The sequence below is a fragment of the Crocuta crocuta genome, unplaced genomic scaffold (assembly GCF_008692635.1).
Source record: "Crocuta crocuta isolate KB4526 unplaced genomic scaffold, BGI_CrCroc_1.0 scaffold97, whole genome shotgun sequence".
NCBI classification, from domain to species: Eukaryota; Metazoa; Chordata; class Mammalia; order Carnivora; family Hyaenidae; genus Crocuta; species Crocuta crocuta.
In genome coordinates, this window is record NW_027531999.1 from 5,178,874 (window position 1) to 5,197,787 (window position 18,914).

Consider the following 18,914-nt stretch of genomic DNA (forward strand, 5'->3'; position numbering starts at 1 on the left):
CTGGGGGGGGGGGGGGTGATATTGGCTAAAAAGGAGACTTTATTTTTCATATGGGATAAAAAAAAATCGCATGGCCTTCTGGAGATCAGTATCCTTTACTGGCATGGCATGACTTTTAAAACAGTGACTCTGTTGTGATAGGCAACTGAAGTTCCAACTTTTTTTTTTTTTTTGAAAAGGAGGCCATAACCTTACCAGTAAACTTGTGCTTTTTCTTAGTGTCACAGATAGTGTGGTCAAAGTTTTTTTTGGGTATGAAGCAAGCTCTAAAAAACAGAACAGCCAAAGTGATCTTCCTCTCTATAAACTGTAAGTTATCTACCACAGCATCTCATTGAAGAGGTGGCCTTGAGGGCTTAAGTAAGTAGGTTATCCGATCATCAAACCAGCACCAGAAACTCTCTGGTGAGTGACAGGAGCCCCGAGTGGGGTGAAGGGAGATGCAGGTGAATTGCATTTTGAGGTCTGGGTTGCTGTTTGCCACTCTGTCTCTTGTCATCGCCAAGCACAGGCCATCTTCCTCTGCGAAAGGTTGTTACCCAAAGGGCACACTGTCCCAGGCTGTTGACATGCTTTACATCAAGGCAGCGTGGCTCAAAGCAACAATTCCAGTAAGTGTGAGGCTCTTCCTAAAATGATGACCTAATGGACATTTGTAATTCTGGATAACACTTATTTCTCTTTGTTTTATTGTAGGAAGACCACATAAAAAATATACGATTGTTAAAAAGGAAAACAAAAAAGCTATTTATGGTAAGCCAGAGGGTTTTTTAAAAATCTTTTTCATCTTTCTACTTGTTTGATGCTTTCCCTCCTGCATTTTAAATTTTCCGGGTGGTCATCACATAATAATCCGGGTTTCAGTGACATTTTATAAAAACTGTATTCAATGGTGTACTTTATGCAATTTCTTATATCTTATTTATAGAAAAACTGCAGATTCCGAGAACAGCTTCTGTCCTTCTTCATGGAAGATGTTTTTGGTCAACTCCAATTACAAGTCTGCAAGGAAATACACTTTGTGGAAGAATTTCATAGCCTTAGGCAGCAATTGAGCCGCTGTGTAAGTATGCACTGCAAACACGGTAAGTTTGACCCTGGAAACCTACCTAGAAAACAGCATGTAGGAAGCTGACTCCACAGCAAAGGGTGAGTAAAAGGGGCTTTCTAACTGCTGGCTTGTGGTCCAAATGGAGAGTTTATCATCAGTGAACCAGCATTGAATAGTCATGAGTAACTCATAATATTTGTTATTTCTTTTAAAAATATTTATGATTTCTTAAGGAGTGGCACATATGACATACTGGAGATCTAAGATAACATGGAATGATCCTCAATATTTATTTATTTGTTTGTTTGTTTATTTTTCCTTCTGTATATGATTCCCAAGTGATTCCCATTCACTTATTTAATAAATATTTCTTAAGCACCAGCTATGTGTCAAACACTATTCTAGGCTGTTATTTCCTTCTTTTCTTTCTTTCTCTCTCTCTCTCTTTCTTTCTTTCTTTTCTTTCTCTCTCTCTCTTTCTTTCTTCCTTCCTTTCTTCTTTTCCTTGCCATATCGATGAGAGCTTTTAGATTGCTTTTTTCTTATTTATTTACCTAATTTTTTTTTATAGCTCTGCCCTTTTTAAGGCACAGTCTCAGTCATAACTTTATAAAAGGGTGGGATATGTCTTCTTTGGCACTTAAGTTATTTGATGCTGCAGTATGGTCACTGCCACCATAAGCAATGGGGAGTTAAGTAAGAAGGTTAAAGTGACCACATTTCTATATAAACATTCACAGTAATAATGGCCAGTGCAGAAAAATGAAACAAAATAAAGCAAAAACAATTAAGCTGGGATCACTGTAATATTAGTTGACTTGCCTCTGTGGGGGATGGTGAATCTTTTCTACGATCCTGTTTGGGCTCCAAGTATGCTTTCTCAGCCTCTTGTTTTTGTTTTTAAATGTTTATTCATTTTTGAGACAGAGAGAGAGCAGGGCAGGGGCAGAGAGAGAGACACAGAATCCAAAGCAGGCTCCAGGCTCTGAGCTGTCAACACAGAGTATGACATAAGGCTCAAACACAGGAACCATGAGATCATGACCTGAGCCGAAGTCAGACTCTTAGCTGCCTGAGCCACCCAGGTGTCCCTCAGCCTCTTGTGATTGTACCTTGCAGGTGGTGCAAAGGTGTGGCAGGGATGATTATTGCAGTCCTGGGGGTGCTAGATGGAAACGAGTTCTCTACTCCTGGACATTAGGGTCATTGCGACTTCAGTGCTGGACAGTTGGAGGTGGTTTTCATTTAACAGTTAGGATGTATTTTCCTCGGGGTCTGTCAAAGTGTTCAGGATCTCAGATTGCAGACCATAGCACAGAAGCATGTTATGTGAGGGAGGTGGTCAGGTAGGTAAAAAATTTCACTGAATTTACCTTCTCTTTTTCTTTGGTTAGTTTGTGTTTAAGTTACGTCCTTGTTTGGGGCTTGGGTTGCATGCTTCCTTAGAAACTCTCCTATTCCTTTCAAATGACTGCAATGATTAAAATTACAAACTCGTACCTCTTTGTAGAAGAGAGAGAATGCCCTGGGACAGCTCCCTGCCTAAACTAATGGACAGATCCTCACATCTCTTCAGCTTTTTCTATACTTTACCTCTGAGGTCATCTTATTAAGATAGTGAATTGTAGGGGCGCCTGGGTGGCTCAGTCGGTTGGGCGGCCGACTTCGGCTCGGGTCATGATCTCGTGGTTCGTGGGTTCGGGCCCCGCGTCGGGCTCTGTGCTGATGGCTAGCTCGGAGCCTGGAGCCTGCTTCGGATTCTGTGTCTCCCTCTCTCTCTGGCCTTTCCCTGCTCATGCTGTCTCTCTCTCTCTCTCTCTCTCTCAGAAATAAATAAAACATTCAAAATTTAAAAAAAAGATAGTGAATTGTATAAATAGTCTCTTAAATTTAAGTTGAATTATTATATAGTTTTATATTTCATTCACACACACCCCCACCCCCAGCCGATTAGGTTATTATTACCCCAGTAAGAGCATTTTCACCACTAAAAGATTTGAAGAGGAGGAGAATATCCCTTGAAGGACTTGATATAGGGGAAATAATGAGACCTAAGGCAGTCACTGTAGGCTAGAGTGAAGCTCAAAGGAACAAACCAACTGCTCCCATTTCAGTGTCTGGAAACCAGGGTCCTCTTCAGCCTTTTGGTTTTCTTTTTTTCTTTTAAATGCATCCTGTTTCTCTTCACTTTTTGTTTGAACTCTGGTTCCACTGTGTAGGTGCTATTCATTGCATTAGTCACCCGATTTAATTTGACGTTATTTCAAATGAGGTTGTTAATGGTGGTGAGGCACTAGAATAAATCCTTGCCTGATACTGCAGTGTATCCAGACACCTGGAGCCCCTAAAGGCATGTCTGTTTTCCCATCAATTCAGTTGCCTTGGCTCAAATAGCTAGAGAACTCATAATGATAGCTCTAACCAAGACCATGCAATGTTCTAGATGAAAAACTTAAAGAGAACACACAATCTAGGAAACCTGGTTTGCTTTGATTTATTTTTGGAGTTTTTTTTCCCCCCCGAAAGAGACCTATCAATAAAGATGGTTCTGTCAATAGAGATGTTTCTTTCAGGGACTTGGGTCACACAGGCTGGGGGAGCGGTGGGGGGGGGAGGGGGCGGGGTACTTCTCGCGGACGTTGCGACTGCTTTCCAAAGTGGCTGGCTCCCCCTTGTGGCCAAATACGAGCACACGTCCACCCAACCTCCCCAAGCGCCACCTAATTGAGGGTCTTCCTTACTTTTCTTGCACCTGAAGCCAATGTTTGCTAGCACAGGTTAATTTGTCTCGCAGACTGTGGAGTTTATGTTGAGAGGTGTACCAACCACCTCTGTGAAACTGAAAAAGAAAATCAGAGGATTAGCCTGAGTTTGGAAAGCCTTCGCAGACATTGAGTCAGGGAAATAGGTGCTTGCATCGCGGTTAATCTTTTGGTCAATCGTAATTTTGTATTTTTGGTAACAGAAGCTGGTGTCTGTTTAATATAAATTTACTGAGCATCTGCTCTAGTCAGTGAATTATTTCTTCTTACGAATATAGAACTTTCCTGAAAATAGTGTTGTAAAGACAAATGAAAACCCAATCAACTGGAACTAAATGGTTAAAAGAAACAAGTCAGTTTTGTAAACTGACTTTTTGCAGACTGGCTTACAGCAGGTGGCCTACTTCTGTATTTCCCAGGTTCCGTGCTGGGTGAGAGAGGCCAGTGTGATCAGGTCTCTGCTCTCTGGCAGAGAGAGGTAAACAAAGAAGGTCAGTGAATCATGAAATGATGTGACATGTCTGATGCAGAGTTTTCTGTGTGACCCAGTCACTGTGGAAGCACAAAGCAGGGAGTAGTTAATTTTGTCCACTGTGGGGTTTGGAGAGCATGTGTTATCGAAGGAGGTGATAACTGCATTCAGTTTCCCAGAGAGTAAGGAACAGGAATGGCAGGGGGAGAAGCTTGAATAAAGCTTGATGGTATGAAATGACAGATCATATTCAGGAAACTGCAAGTAATTGAGTGTGAATGTAGAATGGCTTGAGGAATGTCGAGAGGAGGTTGGTTGTTTGGATTTTAGCCAGGAAATGCTAATAAAGGCCTGCTTAAGAAAGACATGATAACACTGGCTAATGCTAAGGATTGTCCTGAAGAAAAATGTAAAGCACCGAGGGCATGGCCTGATCATATACTCTTATGTTCTAGAAAAACCTCTTTAGTGAAGGTAGATGGCTATAGGTGGGTGGTGAGGCTCTAGGGAGAAAAAACAATGAGAAAAGCATTGCAATAATGTGCCTGGAGTAAGGTGGTGGCACACCTGTGTCGTAGGGAAGGGCAAGGAGAGTCTGAGGAAGAGAATAGAGTCTGGGATGAGCCTAAGGTTCTTTCTTGGGGGGCTGAGTGGGAGGGGGTGTCACTCATTAATAAGTATAGTAGGAGGAAGCTTGGAGAAAGGTAAACAAGTTGCTTAGACCTGCTAGAAGTTTCAGGAGTCTCATGCATCAGAGTAATCATAAGAGTAGTATGTAAGCTTTCCATATATATTTTGTGTATATTTAATATTTATGATGTATTTATTAACAGATTTATTGAGATATAATCAACACACAATTAATTGAACATATTTAAGGTGTATAATTTGGTAGTTTTGACATATGTATACCCTTGTGAAGCCATCACCACAATTAAGATAATGGACATATCCATCAACCCCGAAAGTTTCTTTATGCCCTTTGTGATCCCCTCCTTCTGTCCCCAGGGAATCACCGATTTGCCTTCTATCACTATAGATTTGTTTGCATTTCCTAGAATTTAATATAAATGATGTCTGTGTTACATTCTTTTATGTCTGACTTTTTCCACCCAGCATAATTATTTTGAGATTCACTCATGTGATTGAGTGTATTAGTAATTTATTCCTTTTTTATTGCCAAGTCGTATTCTGTGATAATGCTATAGTACAATTTATTTATCTGTTTGCCTGCTGATGGTTTTTTTCCTACTTTTTGGCTATTGCAAATAAAGCTGTTATGAATATTGATATACAAGTCTTTGGACAGGTATTTTCATTTCTCTTGGGTGAATACCTAGGAGTGGAATAGTTGGATCATAGGTTAGGTGTATGTTTTGTAAGAGCTAACCAGGCTGTTTTCTTTCTTTTTTTTTTTTTTAATAGTTTATTGTCAAATTAGTTTCCACATAACACTCAGTGCTCATCCCCACAAGTGTCCTCCTCCATGCCCATCCCCCCCTCCCCCCACATCCATCAGTCCTCAGTTTTTGTCAGCATTCAAGAGTCTCTCATGGTTTGCCTCTCTCCCTTTCCCCCACCATTTCCGCCCTTCTTCTCCCCCTTGTTCCTCCGTCAAGTTCCTCCTAATCCTCCTATACGTGCAAAACATATGATATTTGTCCTTCTCTGCCTGACTTATTTCGCTCAGCATAACGCCCTCAAGGTCCATCCATGTTGCTACACATGGCCAGATTTCATTGTTTCTCATTGCCATGTAGAATTCCAGGCTGTTTTCTAAAGCAACTGTACCATTTTACATTTTCACCAGTAGTGTGTGAGAGTTCATTACTCAGTATCCTTGCTATCACTTGATATGGTCAATGTTTACACATTCCAGCCAGTGTAGTCATGGTATCGTACTGTGTTTTCCATTTGCATTTCTCAAATCATTAAAGACGTTGAGCATCTCTTGATTTGCCAATTTATCATCAATATATCTTTGGTGAAATATCTGTTTGAATATTTTGCCCTTAAAAAATAGGTTGGTTGTTTTCTTACTGGGTTTTGTTTGCACATGTGTGTTTTCAAATATATTCTGCATACAAATCTTTTATCAGATATATAATTTGCAAATATTTTTCTCCTGGTCTATGACATCTTTTCATTATCTTAACAGTGTCTTTTGAAGAGAAGATATTTTTACATTTTGATGCTGTCTAATTTATCGTTTTCTTCAATGAATCATGCCTTTTGTGCCATACTTAGGAAATCTTTATTTAACACAAAGTCACAAAGAACTTTTACTATGTTTTCATTTACAATTTTTTCTACTTTTAGGTTTCACATTTAGCTTGATGCCTTTTCATCTATTGAGATGATCATGTGACTTTTATTTTTTAGACAACTCATACAAATTACATTGATTGATATTCAAAGTTATGCCAACTTTGTATTTCTGGGATGTACTCTATTTGGTAATAATGTGTTATTCCTATTATGTATTGTTAAGTTCAACTTGCTAAAATTTTATTAATATTTTTTGCATCTATATTTATGAGCAACATTTGTAGCCTTTCCTTTAATATCTTTGTCTCATTTTTGGAATTAGTACAATGCTGGTCTCATTGAGTAAGTTGGAAAGTATTCTCTCCTCTTTAATTTTCTGAAAGGGTTTACATAAAATTGATCCTTTGAAGCCATTTTTGAAGCCAGTCATCCAGTGAAGCCATTTCTGACTAGGGTTTTGTGTATGGGAAGATTTTAAACTAAATATTTTCTTTTTTTAATAGCTGCAAAGCTATTCAGGTTCTTGATTTCTCCTTGAGTGAGCTTCGATAATTTGTGTTTTTCAATTATATTATTAATTTCATCAAGTCTACCAAATTTTAGCCACAAAATTGTTTATGTTATTTATTTAATATCCTTTTAATGTCTGCAATAGTATAGGATGATGTCACTTCTCTCCTTGTGAATCTTGGTACTTTTTTGTCTTCACCCTTTTTTTCTTAAATCTTATTGAAATTCATCAATCTTATTGACTCTCAAAGAACCAGTTTTTAGTTTAATTGACTTCCTCTGTTGATTTTCTGTTTTGATTTCACTGATTTTCATTCTGAGTTTATTATTCCTTTCTTCTGTTACATTTGAGTTTATTCTTTTTTTTTTTCTGGTTTCTTAAGTTGAAAGATTGGGTCACTAATTTGATATCTTTCAGTGTTTTCTTAAGGTGAAAGCTGAGGTTATTAGTTTGAGTTTTTTATCTTTTCAGTATAGGAATTCAGTGTTATGAATTTCCCTCTTGGCACTACTTTAGCTACATCCCACAATCCTGATATGTTGTGCTTCTTTGCATTTACTTTGAATTTTTTTTTTTATGTTTTATTTATTTCTAGGAGAGAGAGAGAGACAGCGTGAGCAGGGGAGGGTCAGAGAGAGAGGGAGTCACAGACTGAAACAGGCTCCAGGCTCTGAGCTGGCAGTCAGCACAGAGCCCGACGCGGGGCTCGCACTCACGAACCGCGAGATCCTGACCTAAGCGAAAGTCGGATGCTTAACCGACTAAGCCACCCAGGCGCCCCTCTTTTCATTTACTTTGAAATACTTTCTAGTTTCCTTTTTGATTTCTTCTTACTTAGATCCATCAATTATTTGGAAGGGTATCGTTTAGCTTCTATATATTTGGGGATTTTTCCAGATGCCTTTTTGATTTTGATTTCTAATTTGATTTTATTTTAGTCAAAGAGCATCCTTTATATGACTCAAATCCTTTTATATTTGTTGAGCCATGTTTTATGGCCCAGAATTTGGTTAATTTTGATAAATGTTCTATGTGTATTTGAAAAGAATTGATATCTTGCTGTTGGGTGGGGCATTCTATAAATATCAATTAGATCTAGTTGTTATTATTTTTCAATTTTTCTATATCTTTACTGATCTTTTTACTTATTTTATCTTTTATTGACATCTCTGACATTAATTGTGGATTTTTCTATTTCTCCTTGAAGTTTGAATCAGTATTCATGGTAGAAATTCATGTATTTTGAAGTTCTGCTATCAGGCGTGTAAACATTTATGACTGCAATGTCATCTTGATGAACTGACCCTTTTATTTTATAAAAGTACCCTATTGTCCTTAATAATATTCTTTTTCTGAAACCTACTTTTTCTGATACAAATAAAACCACTTTAGCTTTCTTTTGATTAGCATTAGATGGTATATCTTTCTCTGTCCTTTCACTCTTATTTGTGACTTTTATATAAAATAGATTTCTTTTAGACAGCATATATTAAAGTTCTGTGTGTTTTTTATACACACGGACAATCTTTTTATTGGTAGGTTTAGACCATTTACTTTAAATGCGATGGGGGTTTAATATGGTTGGGGTTAAATCTACCTCCCAGCTGTTTGTCTTCTATTTATCCAGTCTATTCTTTGTTCTATTTCCCTCTTTTTGTGACTTCTTTTCAATTGATTTTTTTAAATGATTCCATTTTATCCCTTTTATTAACTTATTGGTTACAATTCTTTGTGTTTTGCCATTTTTGAGACTCTTCACTCTTTTGTGTAGAACCAGGTTCTTATCTGGTAATATCTTCTTTCTCTCTGAGGGATTTCCTTTAACGTATATTGTAGTACAGTTCTATTAGGGATGAATTCTTTCAGATTTTTTCTTTTTTCTTCTTCCTCCTTCTTGCAATTTATTTGTTAAAGATATAGGGTTGTTTGCCTTACAAAGTTTCTTATAGTCTGTAGTTTGAGGATTAAATCTTCATTGTCATTTACGTTCTTTTCTTTATTTTCCATACATTGGTAATTATACATAGATACTTGATCAGATTCCGCTTGATGTTTTCGCTGATACACTTCATATGTAGTGCTGTGTGCTTTTCATCAGAGGCACATAGTGTATGGCATTTATGTTTATGATGTAAGCAGTCACTAATTATTGTCTAGACCTACTTATTCAGAATGCATTACAAAATGATACTTTAAAAATCTTAGTATACCTTTTTCATTTATAAGTGGGGGTAATTCCATAAACAGAACCTACCCCTTACTACTTGGCTGTCCTGAGAAACTTATCATATAAGAAAGGCAGAACAAATACTTAATTCTTTTTCTTTATTTACCAGTTTTCAATATAAGGAACTGATTTTCTAACATTCTTCCAAAGTGATCAGTGAATTGTTATTTTCTCCTAGAGTTATTATTAACTCATGGACTTAAATTATTTTTCATTTCTGAGGGATCTTTTTGGCTTGTACAAGCTTCCTCCCTTCCATTTCTTTGTAAGTCCACTAAGACTGGCATCTTACTGAGCCACCCCTAAAAGACACCATGATGATAATGATCATGATAAACCGTTTGGTCTGGAATTCTGGTACTACTGTATTTGAATATCATCTCCTTATTTTTTGTAACATTCTAGGTATTTTGCAGCACCTAATAAATTTTAAACTTAGTCTGATTTGGGCAATTCAGATGATATAATTCATCAAAGGAAATAAGTTATGGGCAATGTAAACATTTTTATTTTTATAATCTTTGCTAGCCATAGTATTTGGCTAAATGGTATTTGGAAAGTTGACCCATGCATATGTGAAAAAACGCATTAAAGATTGTTTTTTAAGAAAATTTTTAAGTGTTTATTTGTGTGTGTGAGAGAGAGAGCAAGCATGAGAAGGAGAGGGGCAGAGAGAGACAGAGACACAAAATCCAAAGTGGGCTCCAGGCTCTGAGCTGTCAGCACAGAGTCTGATGCAGGGCTCGAACTCATGTACCATGAGATCATGACCTGAGCCAAAGTCAGATGCTTAACTGACTGAGCCACCCAGGTGCCCTTAAAGATTCTCATGGAGCTCAAATACTCTCAGACTTAAAAAGGAATTTAAGAGTTGCTTAGTTGAATTCATAAAAAATTTGCCTAATTGCTAGTGATCAAAGTTGAAACTGAAACTGAAAAAATTCTATTAGTTTTAAAGATTTCATCATCGACTTTAATTAACATTTAATTAAATACATTTCTTTATACTTATTGTATGTACATCATTTTAAAGTCTGGTAAGTCTTGGCTAAGAGAATATTTGTGTCTTCACTCCTTGTAGTGTGTTCAACAATTTGTATCATTAATTGCAACTAGCTTATCAACTTACAAAGCATCGCCAATTATGTATCCTGAAAATTTCAATTTGTTTTAATTGCAATTGATTGAACTGATAAAACCAGAAGTAGAAAGTGAGACCAACCTGTGATATTTTCTTATTAAGTGCAAAGTCCAAAACCTGTCTTCAACAATACCAATGATCTCATCTTGTGGTTGTTGGAAGAATTAAATGAGATAATATACCAAAGTGTCTACTAGCATGTAGTAGTGCTGTAAAGTTGTTAGTGTCTTTTTTTAAAAAATTTTTTAATGTTTTTATTTATTTCTAGGAGAGAGAGAGAGAGAGAGAGAGAGAGAGAGAGAGAGAGAGAGAGACAGTGTGAGCAGGGGAGGGTCAGAGAGAGAGGGAGTCACAGACTGAAACAGGCTCCAGGCTCTGAGCTGGCAGTCAGCACAGAGCCCGACGCGGGGCTCGAACCCACGAACCGCGAGATCATGACCTAAGCGAGAGTCGTACGCTTAACCGACTAAGCCACCCAGGCGCCCCAGTTAGTGTCTTTCTTTATTGCTTTCCTTACACAGAACACAAATTTTCTTCCAATTACATTTTGTCAGCAATTTCCAAAGGAATGGCTCACCTAAACAAATTCCTTTTCAGTGCCTATGTTAGTGTTAACTTGCATAATGTGTATAATTTACAGTAGTTCTTTAAAGATAAAGAGATCATTTTTGAGTAACTGGTTTCAATTTTGATACATATATTTTCTAATGATGTTATAGAATCTCTTTGTTGCCAAATTTGCTCCTTGGTTAGTGGCATATAACTTCTCTAAATTATGGGGCACAGCTGTATCTTTCTATGTGCTACATTACATGGAATTATTCATTTTTTATTGATACATAATTGACATATAACATTAGGTTAGTTTTCAGATGTGCATCCTAGTGATCAATATTTGTATCAAATATTTGTATCAAATTCATGCATGGACTCATTCTGATAAACAGTTACACTGAGAGTGTTTAAAAGTTTGTATTGAAGGTATTTGGAAACTCTAGTTTTTTCTATGACTGGAACATGCAGAAATGTTGTATATGAAAAAAGAGAGATGGTATGATCCAGTCTAAAGTTGTACGCTGAGGTAAATATAAGGGCTTATGTACAATATTACATTCCTCCAGTGGTTGTGCAAATGCTGCATCTGTTTATGATAGGATATAACATAACAAAACTCTTTGTAGAAAGAATTTGAGGTCGTTTTTTTGAGAATACACTATGAGCAGTTAGTTCTCTGCAGGACTATACCATGTGTAGCTGTCTAGTCCTTGATCCACGTATTTCATTTCTGCAGCATTATCACTGGAGAGAGACTTTCTGTTTATGTTTTAGCCGTTATACATAATCCAAATTTGTATGATTATTCAAAATGTGAGGAGATTGGGGACACAAACTTATGGACTGTGTTTGTTCATGCAGTTGTTTTTAACAAACCAAAATGCTCACTGATGCCCAGGACATGCTTCATTCTGTACTAAACTATAGGCTCAGTGAACCCCAAAGCTGTAAGCTGGTGCTTGCATTGTATTCATGGATCCCTTCATTCAACAAACATTTATTGAGCATCTAATACTTGCTGAACACTATTCCAGATGTTAGAACAACAAAAATTGACATATAATATCTCTGTCCTTTTAAAACTCCCTGAAAATGCTGCCCCCCAGTTTCAGTGGGTCTCAGCTTGTGCTGGGTGCTGTGCAGGGAGCAGACAGCAGGGGGCGCTGCAGCGGGGCTGGAGCCTGGGGGCCCGACAGCAGATCATTGAATCTGGGCATTTTAGCTGAGACCTGAAGGGTGTCCGGATCATCTCTGCTCTCTTCAATCTGGAGCTCTGAGCTTCCTCTGCCTACTTGGCCCTTCTCCCTGCCGCTGCCACTCCATCATATTCACCCTTCAAGGGGCAGCTAACTGGTTTTTCTTTTCTGGAAGCCTCATGGGATCCCACAGTCAAGCTGCCTCTGCTGTCTTAAAGCAATTTTTTTTTTTTTTAAATCACAGTATTTATCACACAGCATTGTAACTTTGCATCACTGTCTGAGTAGATTGTGAGCCATCACTTGTGCCCCAAGGCCATTTTTATCTTGCAGGCTACTTTTATTTTATTTTATTTTATTTTTAAAAATTTATTTATTTTGAGAGAAAGAGAGAGAGTGTGTGTGCATGCAAACAGGGGGAGGGGCAGAGAGGGAGAAGAGAGAGAACATCCCTTTAAAAAAATTTTTTTTGATTAAAAAATGTTTATTCTCAAGTTAGTTAACATACAGTGTAGGCTTGGTTCCGGGAGCAGAACCCAGTGATTCATCTCTTATGTATGATACCCAGTGCTTATCCCGAAAAGTGCCTGCCTTAATGCCCATCACCCATTTAACCAAGCACCCCCACTCCCTTCGACTCTCAATTTGTTCTCTGTTTGTCTCAATTTGTCTCTTCTCGTTTGCCTCCCTCTCTGTTTTTATCTTATTTTTCCTTCCTTTCCCCTATGTTCATCTGTTAAGTTTCTCAAATTCTACATATGAGTAAAATCATATGATATCTATCTCTCTCTGACTGACTTATTTCGAGACAGAACATCCTAAGCAGACTCCGTGCTGTCAGCACAGAGCCCAACGCGAGGCTCAAACCCACAGACCATGAGATCATGACCTGAGCTGAAACCAAGAGTCAGACACTCAACCAGCTGAGCCACGCAGCGCCCCTTGCAGGCTACTTTTAAAAATTAAGTTAATCAGTGTGATATGGGTAGAGGCACTATTGTATGCTTAGTGTATAATAACTACGCAATAAAAATGGATTAACTTAATGATGAATGACTAGGCTGTTGCCCTGTGTTAGTCATTCCATGATTATCTCATATGTTTCTTTGAGACCTAGTTATCCAGCCCTACTAACAAATGGCCTCCAGGCTAGATCATATCTGCTTTGGCCGAGTTTTCAAATCATGCATCCATTCCTACAGTAATATCACTGACCCTTTGTTGTGCATTGTTTTCAGCAAATACAACTATGCACTGAAATATAAGGTAAAGGAAATCATTCCTTTAGAAATTTCTCTTTCCAAGCAAAACCATTTGAATTGTGACCATAAAACCTGGCTACTCTCCTGGGTCCGTAGACATGCTGACAGCAGTGAGGAGAACGAGAACCTTCGGTGTCAGATCTTTACTAGGAGGCCGTGTATAGTGGATGGACCTCAAGGCCCCAGAAATCATCCCATAAACCAGCACGCTCTCATGGCAATGCTGGCACAATATTAGGTGTTTTTAGCTGTTGCTGTTGGTGGTGATGGTGGTGGTTTTGTTGTTGTTTTTGCCAAACCTTATTTTTCTCCTTTTTTTACTCTCCTCGCTCTTCTTAGATGGAGTGAAGGCAGAAGTTCTTCTTGTCGCTCCCACCCTGCTGTGGGATGCACTGCAGGCTGCAGTTTTCTGGGTAGAGACACAGTCAGAAGGAATCCCTTAATGATATTTCACTTCCGTAAGGTCCAGAATTTGATTCGTTTCTTTGGCCTTCTTTGGCTTCCCACTTTTGGTGTTAAATCTTTAACTCCTAGCTCAGGCAGATTTGATATTGGGCCATGTAGCTTGCTTCTGTGCTTTGTGGGTGATCCTTGAACCTAAGAACTTTGATATATTTCTCAGAGTTAGGCTCATGTTGATTCTCTTTATGAAGTTCTCTGTCATCCCATTGCCAAGATTTGGACCAACTAATTTTCTATTAGATGATTTCAGGTTAGAAGGAATTAGCATCTAACCAAACTGTTATTTATAAAATAATGGGTAGGCCTCTCTAAATTCTTTCCATAGCTACTCTCTTGGCTGGACCTAGACTTGGTTATTTCTTGAATTTCCTCTTGTAGTTTCAGTCTGAAAAACAAATGAAGAAAGAAACACACACACACACACACACACACACACACACACACGCACCAACCACAAGAGATTTCTTCTTCTACTTATTTTTTTTAATTTTAATTAATGTTTATTCATTTTTTGAGAGAGAAGGACAGAGCGTGAGTGGGGGAGAGGCAGAGAGAGATGGAGACACAGAATCAAAAGTACGCTCCAGGCTGTGAGCTGTCAGCACAGAGCCCTACGAAGGGCTTGAAGTCATGAACCATGAGATCATGACCCGAGCCGAAGCTGGGCACTTAACCAACTGACTCAGCCAGGCACCCCTCTTCTTCTGCTTATTATCACATCGTCCACTTTCAGGTTGAAATCTTCTCTGTCTCTTCCAATCAGCTTAGTCCTTTGAAGCCATTTCCAACATTTCTCTTCTGCGATGCAGAGCAGAGATCTTTGAGCTAAATCTCTCTTTGGAACTGGATTTTGAAGGTTTTCAACAAGAGATTGGCTTAATTAGAATATCTCTTCCAAGTTATGCTCCTTTATTTTTAGTATAATAAAGTGGTTTTAAATACAGACTCTGGAGTCAGAATATTTGGGTTCAGATCTCAGTTCTTCCACTTAACTATGTGAACATAAGCTAATATTAACTTTTGTGCTTCGATTTCCTAATCTATAAAATGAGGATAACAATAGCACCTACCTTATAGGGTTATTTTGAGGACCAAATGTGGTCATATAATCAAAGCCTTCAGATTAGTGCCTGATATATAATGCTAACATAATACCTGTTGACTGCTATTATTTTTACCTAGCAATCTTCACAGTATTTCTGTCTTCACTTGCAGGGGAACTGAGATAAAGTAGAGAATTCCTGGAGCTGCTGAATTTTTACCTACTAATATTAATCTGGTGTTTGTTTTTAAAATTTTCCTATCCACAATTCTCTAGTTATTCTTTTTGTTCATCGTTATGGCCTTAGTGTCTAGCTCTAAAGCCTGACCCATAGTAGCCACTTCATCATTTGCGTAATGAATGAATGGATTCTTTCTGACTATACTCTCTGACATTGGCTACCACTGTCCGGTCCCTGCCACACATTGTTTTGGCCTCACTGGATCTGGTCTGGGTTGAAGTGTCCTCTTCTTCTAAATGTGTATTTACTTATTTTTTGAGAGAGAGAGAGAGAGAGAGAGCCAGAGACTGCAAGAAGGAGAGAGGGAGAGATAAATCCAAAGCAGGCTTTGTGCTGTTGACAAGCCTGATACAGGGCTTGAACTCCCAAACTGTGAGATCATGACCTGAGATGAAACCAATAGTAAGATGTTCAACTGACTGAGCCACCCAGATGCCCCTGAAATGTCCTCTTCTTAATTCAGGGTTCTTACCACCAGAAAGTCCAATGTCATGCTTGTGAGTTCTGTAAATTGTACCTTAACCTGAACATTCTGAGTTCGCAAGCTCTTCAGTGCCTAATCAGGGAAGCCCCTTGCACTAGAAGGATCTCTTCCTTCCTGCACCGGGTGTACCTGAAAGTAGAGTCCGCATTTGGGCAGTCATAACACCGTCGCCACCTGTAAGCCCTGTAACAGCATTCAGGATATAACTGTCGAATCATTTCAGCTATTTTTTCTTGATAAGAAAAAGAGCCTGAATGCCGCCCATCATGCCCACTCTTCTGTTTGTGTTCTGGCCGAAAGGAACCTGCTGATTGACACTGGCCATGTTTTGCTGGTTCAGAACTATTGTCTTTTAGCTGCTTGCATTTCATGAGTTTTAACTGTTATCTTTATTGGTGTGCCCAGCACTATTTTGTCACTAGGACAGGACCTTCAGTGACACCTTTGGCAAGCAACTCAACCATTTGGGCCTTGGCTTTCTTTTCTGTAATCGAGAGGAATTGTGAAAACCATATCCTTGGTCTGTTCCAGCACTGAGGTTCCACGAGCAAAAACTAAGGAGATTAATTAGACATTTTCACTTTTTTCTTCTCTCACCTTTTTCTTCCTTTCTCTAATGAACCCTATGGAAAGTTGTGGGCAAGCAGAAGACAATAATAATGACCTCTTACTGACTCTTAAGGGATTCCTGTGCTCAGAAAGGGTTTGAAAATTCACCTCCTCAAAGGAGACTGGCGGTTTCTTCTAGCCTGGCTACAAACCATCTTCTCAAAACATCAAATGCTCCTCTTCCTGCTTTAAAAACGAATATATCCTGGTGCTTTCTCCTGGCAATCAGTGCCTGAATACTGTACTGTGCATGTACATAGTGGACAGGATGATTTTCCAAAAAGGGAATTTATTCTTGTATGCTCCCACATCTCCCATGCTTTCTTTATCTCTCTGATTGGATTGCTCTAGTCTTGTTATTTTCTGCCTCTGGGCCTTTGCACATCCTCCCCTGTGCCTGAATTTTTCTCTGCTGTGCATCTTCCTCAAATGCCCTTTTTCCTTTTTTCACTTTCTCTTTACTGGTTTCTTCTCATTTTTCAGATCTTAATTTAAATGTCATTCTTCAAAAGAGCCTCCTCTGACCATTCATTGAAAGTAGGCCATTCCTGAAAATTCCTTATATAGAGTCCTATGCATTACAAACCCAGATTTACGTGTGATTTGTAATTTGTAACTTTCTGTTAGTTTTTTTTATTTGTTGTCTGCTTCTCCCATGGAATTGTGAGCTATGTGATGACAGAGACCAACTATTGTATATTTTCCAGTGCACATCTATGCCCAGAACATTATACTTGCTCAATAAATGTTTATTCAATGGGTAGGAAAGTATTATTAGAGCCTCTTCAATAATATAGTCTGTATTTTCTGTTGATTTATTAGATTTCATGTGCTTCATCAGCCAGAGAGATGAAAATGATTACCAGGATGAAAAGAACATTTTATGGGGTAAGTATTTTAAATCATTGTTTTTGAATATTGTACTCTGTTTTTTAAAATGTGAAAATTTTCTGCTTTTTTATCTCTACTTTATCTGCAGATTGGAAACAAAGGAATCTACAAAGCTATTAGTGAGCTGGATATTCTTCTTTCCTGGATGAAACAATTCCTGGAAAGCATTAAGTAATGCAAGAAGCCAAGTGCATGGATTTGATTATTATTTTGGAATATAATGAGAACCACTGGAAATAAATTTATAAGAATGTATTACTTTCAAAAAGCTTTTGTACACAGTACGGATACCAAGTTAGATGATTCAGAATAGACTAGGGAAATTTAACATAATAAAGTTTTGGAGATCCGTAAATTGTCTCTAATATGTACATTTTCTATATTTCCAAAGAATGCTTTCATCCTGAACATGTTTTATTATCCCCAAGTACATCATATAAATTTAATTTAAAGCTGCATGATCAAAATTAACTCACATAGTATTTGTGGAGGAAAAATGACAGCTTTCTGGAATACAATATAATGTTATTGAGAGTTCCATAGATGTTATATATATGAAATTATCTTCTTAAGGGTTTGATGACTATTAATTATGCCTAGTGTGAGCTTAGCTCCTAACAGATTTTTATATTAATAAATAAACTGTACTTCTTTCTCTGGATGTCCTTTCTATGAGAGCATGCTGAAATTTTATTGAGTACAATGGGTAACAACCAGATCAGATCAAATAGGACAGACATGTAAACTAACTGCGTGGAGTGGGTTACCAGGAAGGCCTTTGACAGATAACTCATGCCTCAAAGACCACAAGTTACCAACCCGAGATGATGCTGGCAATTGATAATGCTCCTTCCAGGTGCTGTACAGTTAGGAAAGTCGATGGAAGTAAAATAAAAGCCTCAGTGCAGCTTAAATTCCACTATAGGAAACTTTTCAGGGTTTAAGAGCCTCATTTGCCCAGCTAGCTCTTCAGTTCAATGAGTAATATGGCTGGACCTTGGTTTTTGCATTACATGGACTCGGAAGGAATGGATTGAGGCCTTGGTCCCGCTGCTCTTAAGATGTGTGGCCAATGTCAGGTCACTTCACTGTTGGGCCTCCATTTCTGGATTGGTCCTGATTGAAATTAACCAGCACAAGGGATCTATAGATTACAGATATCTGCATACTGAGGGGCTGAGATCGTCCCTTAGCCCAGGTACACTGCTCTCTCTGGGTCTCACACACCCTCCTGTCTTCCACTACCTGCCTTTAATACCACCTGCAAGCTCGTTTGGCTGGTTAATTCCTTCTGATCCCTTAAGATCTCATTCAAGGGGCACCTGGGTGTCTCAGTCAGTTAGGCGTGTGACTTCGGCTCAGGTCATGATCCCATAGCTGGTGGGTTTGAGCCCCGCATTAGGCTCTGTGCTGACAGCTCAGAGCCTGGAGCTTACTTCAGATTCTGTGTCTCCCTCTTTTCTCCTCCTTCCCTGCTCATGCTCTGTCTCTCTCTCCTTCAAAAATAAGTAAATATTAAAAAAAAAATCTCATTCAAACATTGGTCTGCTGTTAATGGTTTCATATATGCTTTACTTTTTCACAGAACCTATCATAATGATAATTCCTCTACATATTTCATATCTGTTTTACTCATTAGACTATCTCTCTCTGATTTACTGCAGTTCCTCTGCCCAAACCCTACTACATAGTAAGTGCCCAATAAATGTTTGTTGAATGAATAAATGAATAAAATAGTGA

At 38.3% G+C, this 18,914-nt stretch overlaps 1 protein-coding gene across 1 annotated transcript; it reads left to right on the plus strand.

The window, feature by feature from the left end:
* Positions 1 to 440: 440 nt before the first annotated feature.
* On the plus strand, positions 441 to 17,362 carry IL26 (interleukin 26). Its single transcript, XM_077775296.1, has 5 exons — positions 441 to 611; positions 697 to 753; positions 929 to 1,063; positions 17,106 to 17,171; positions 17,263 to 17,362. Exons 1-5 carry the CDS (start codon positions 441 to 443, stop codon positions 17,347 to 17,349), a joined length of 516 nt encoding a protein of 171 aa, XP_077631422.1. The 3' UTR covers positions 17,350 to 17,362.
* The last annotated feature ends 1,552 nt before the right edge of the window (positions 17,363 to 18,914 follow it).

Excerpts from the sequence above, each read along its gene's own strand:
- IL26 (XM_077775296.1), top strand. The coding sequence starts at position 441 with ATGCAGGTGAATTGCATTTTGAGGTCTGGGTTGCTGTTTGCCACTCTG. Across the intron at positions 612-696 it reads GGCTCAAAGCAACAATTCCA|GAAGACCACATAAAAAATAT; the intron begins GTAAGTGTGAGG and ends GTTTTATTGTAG. Across the intron at positions 17,172-17,262 it reads TGAAAAGAACATTTTATGGG|ATTGGAAACAAAGGAATCTA; the intron begins GTAAGTATTTTA and ends CTTTATCTGCAG.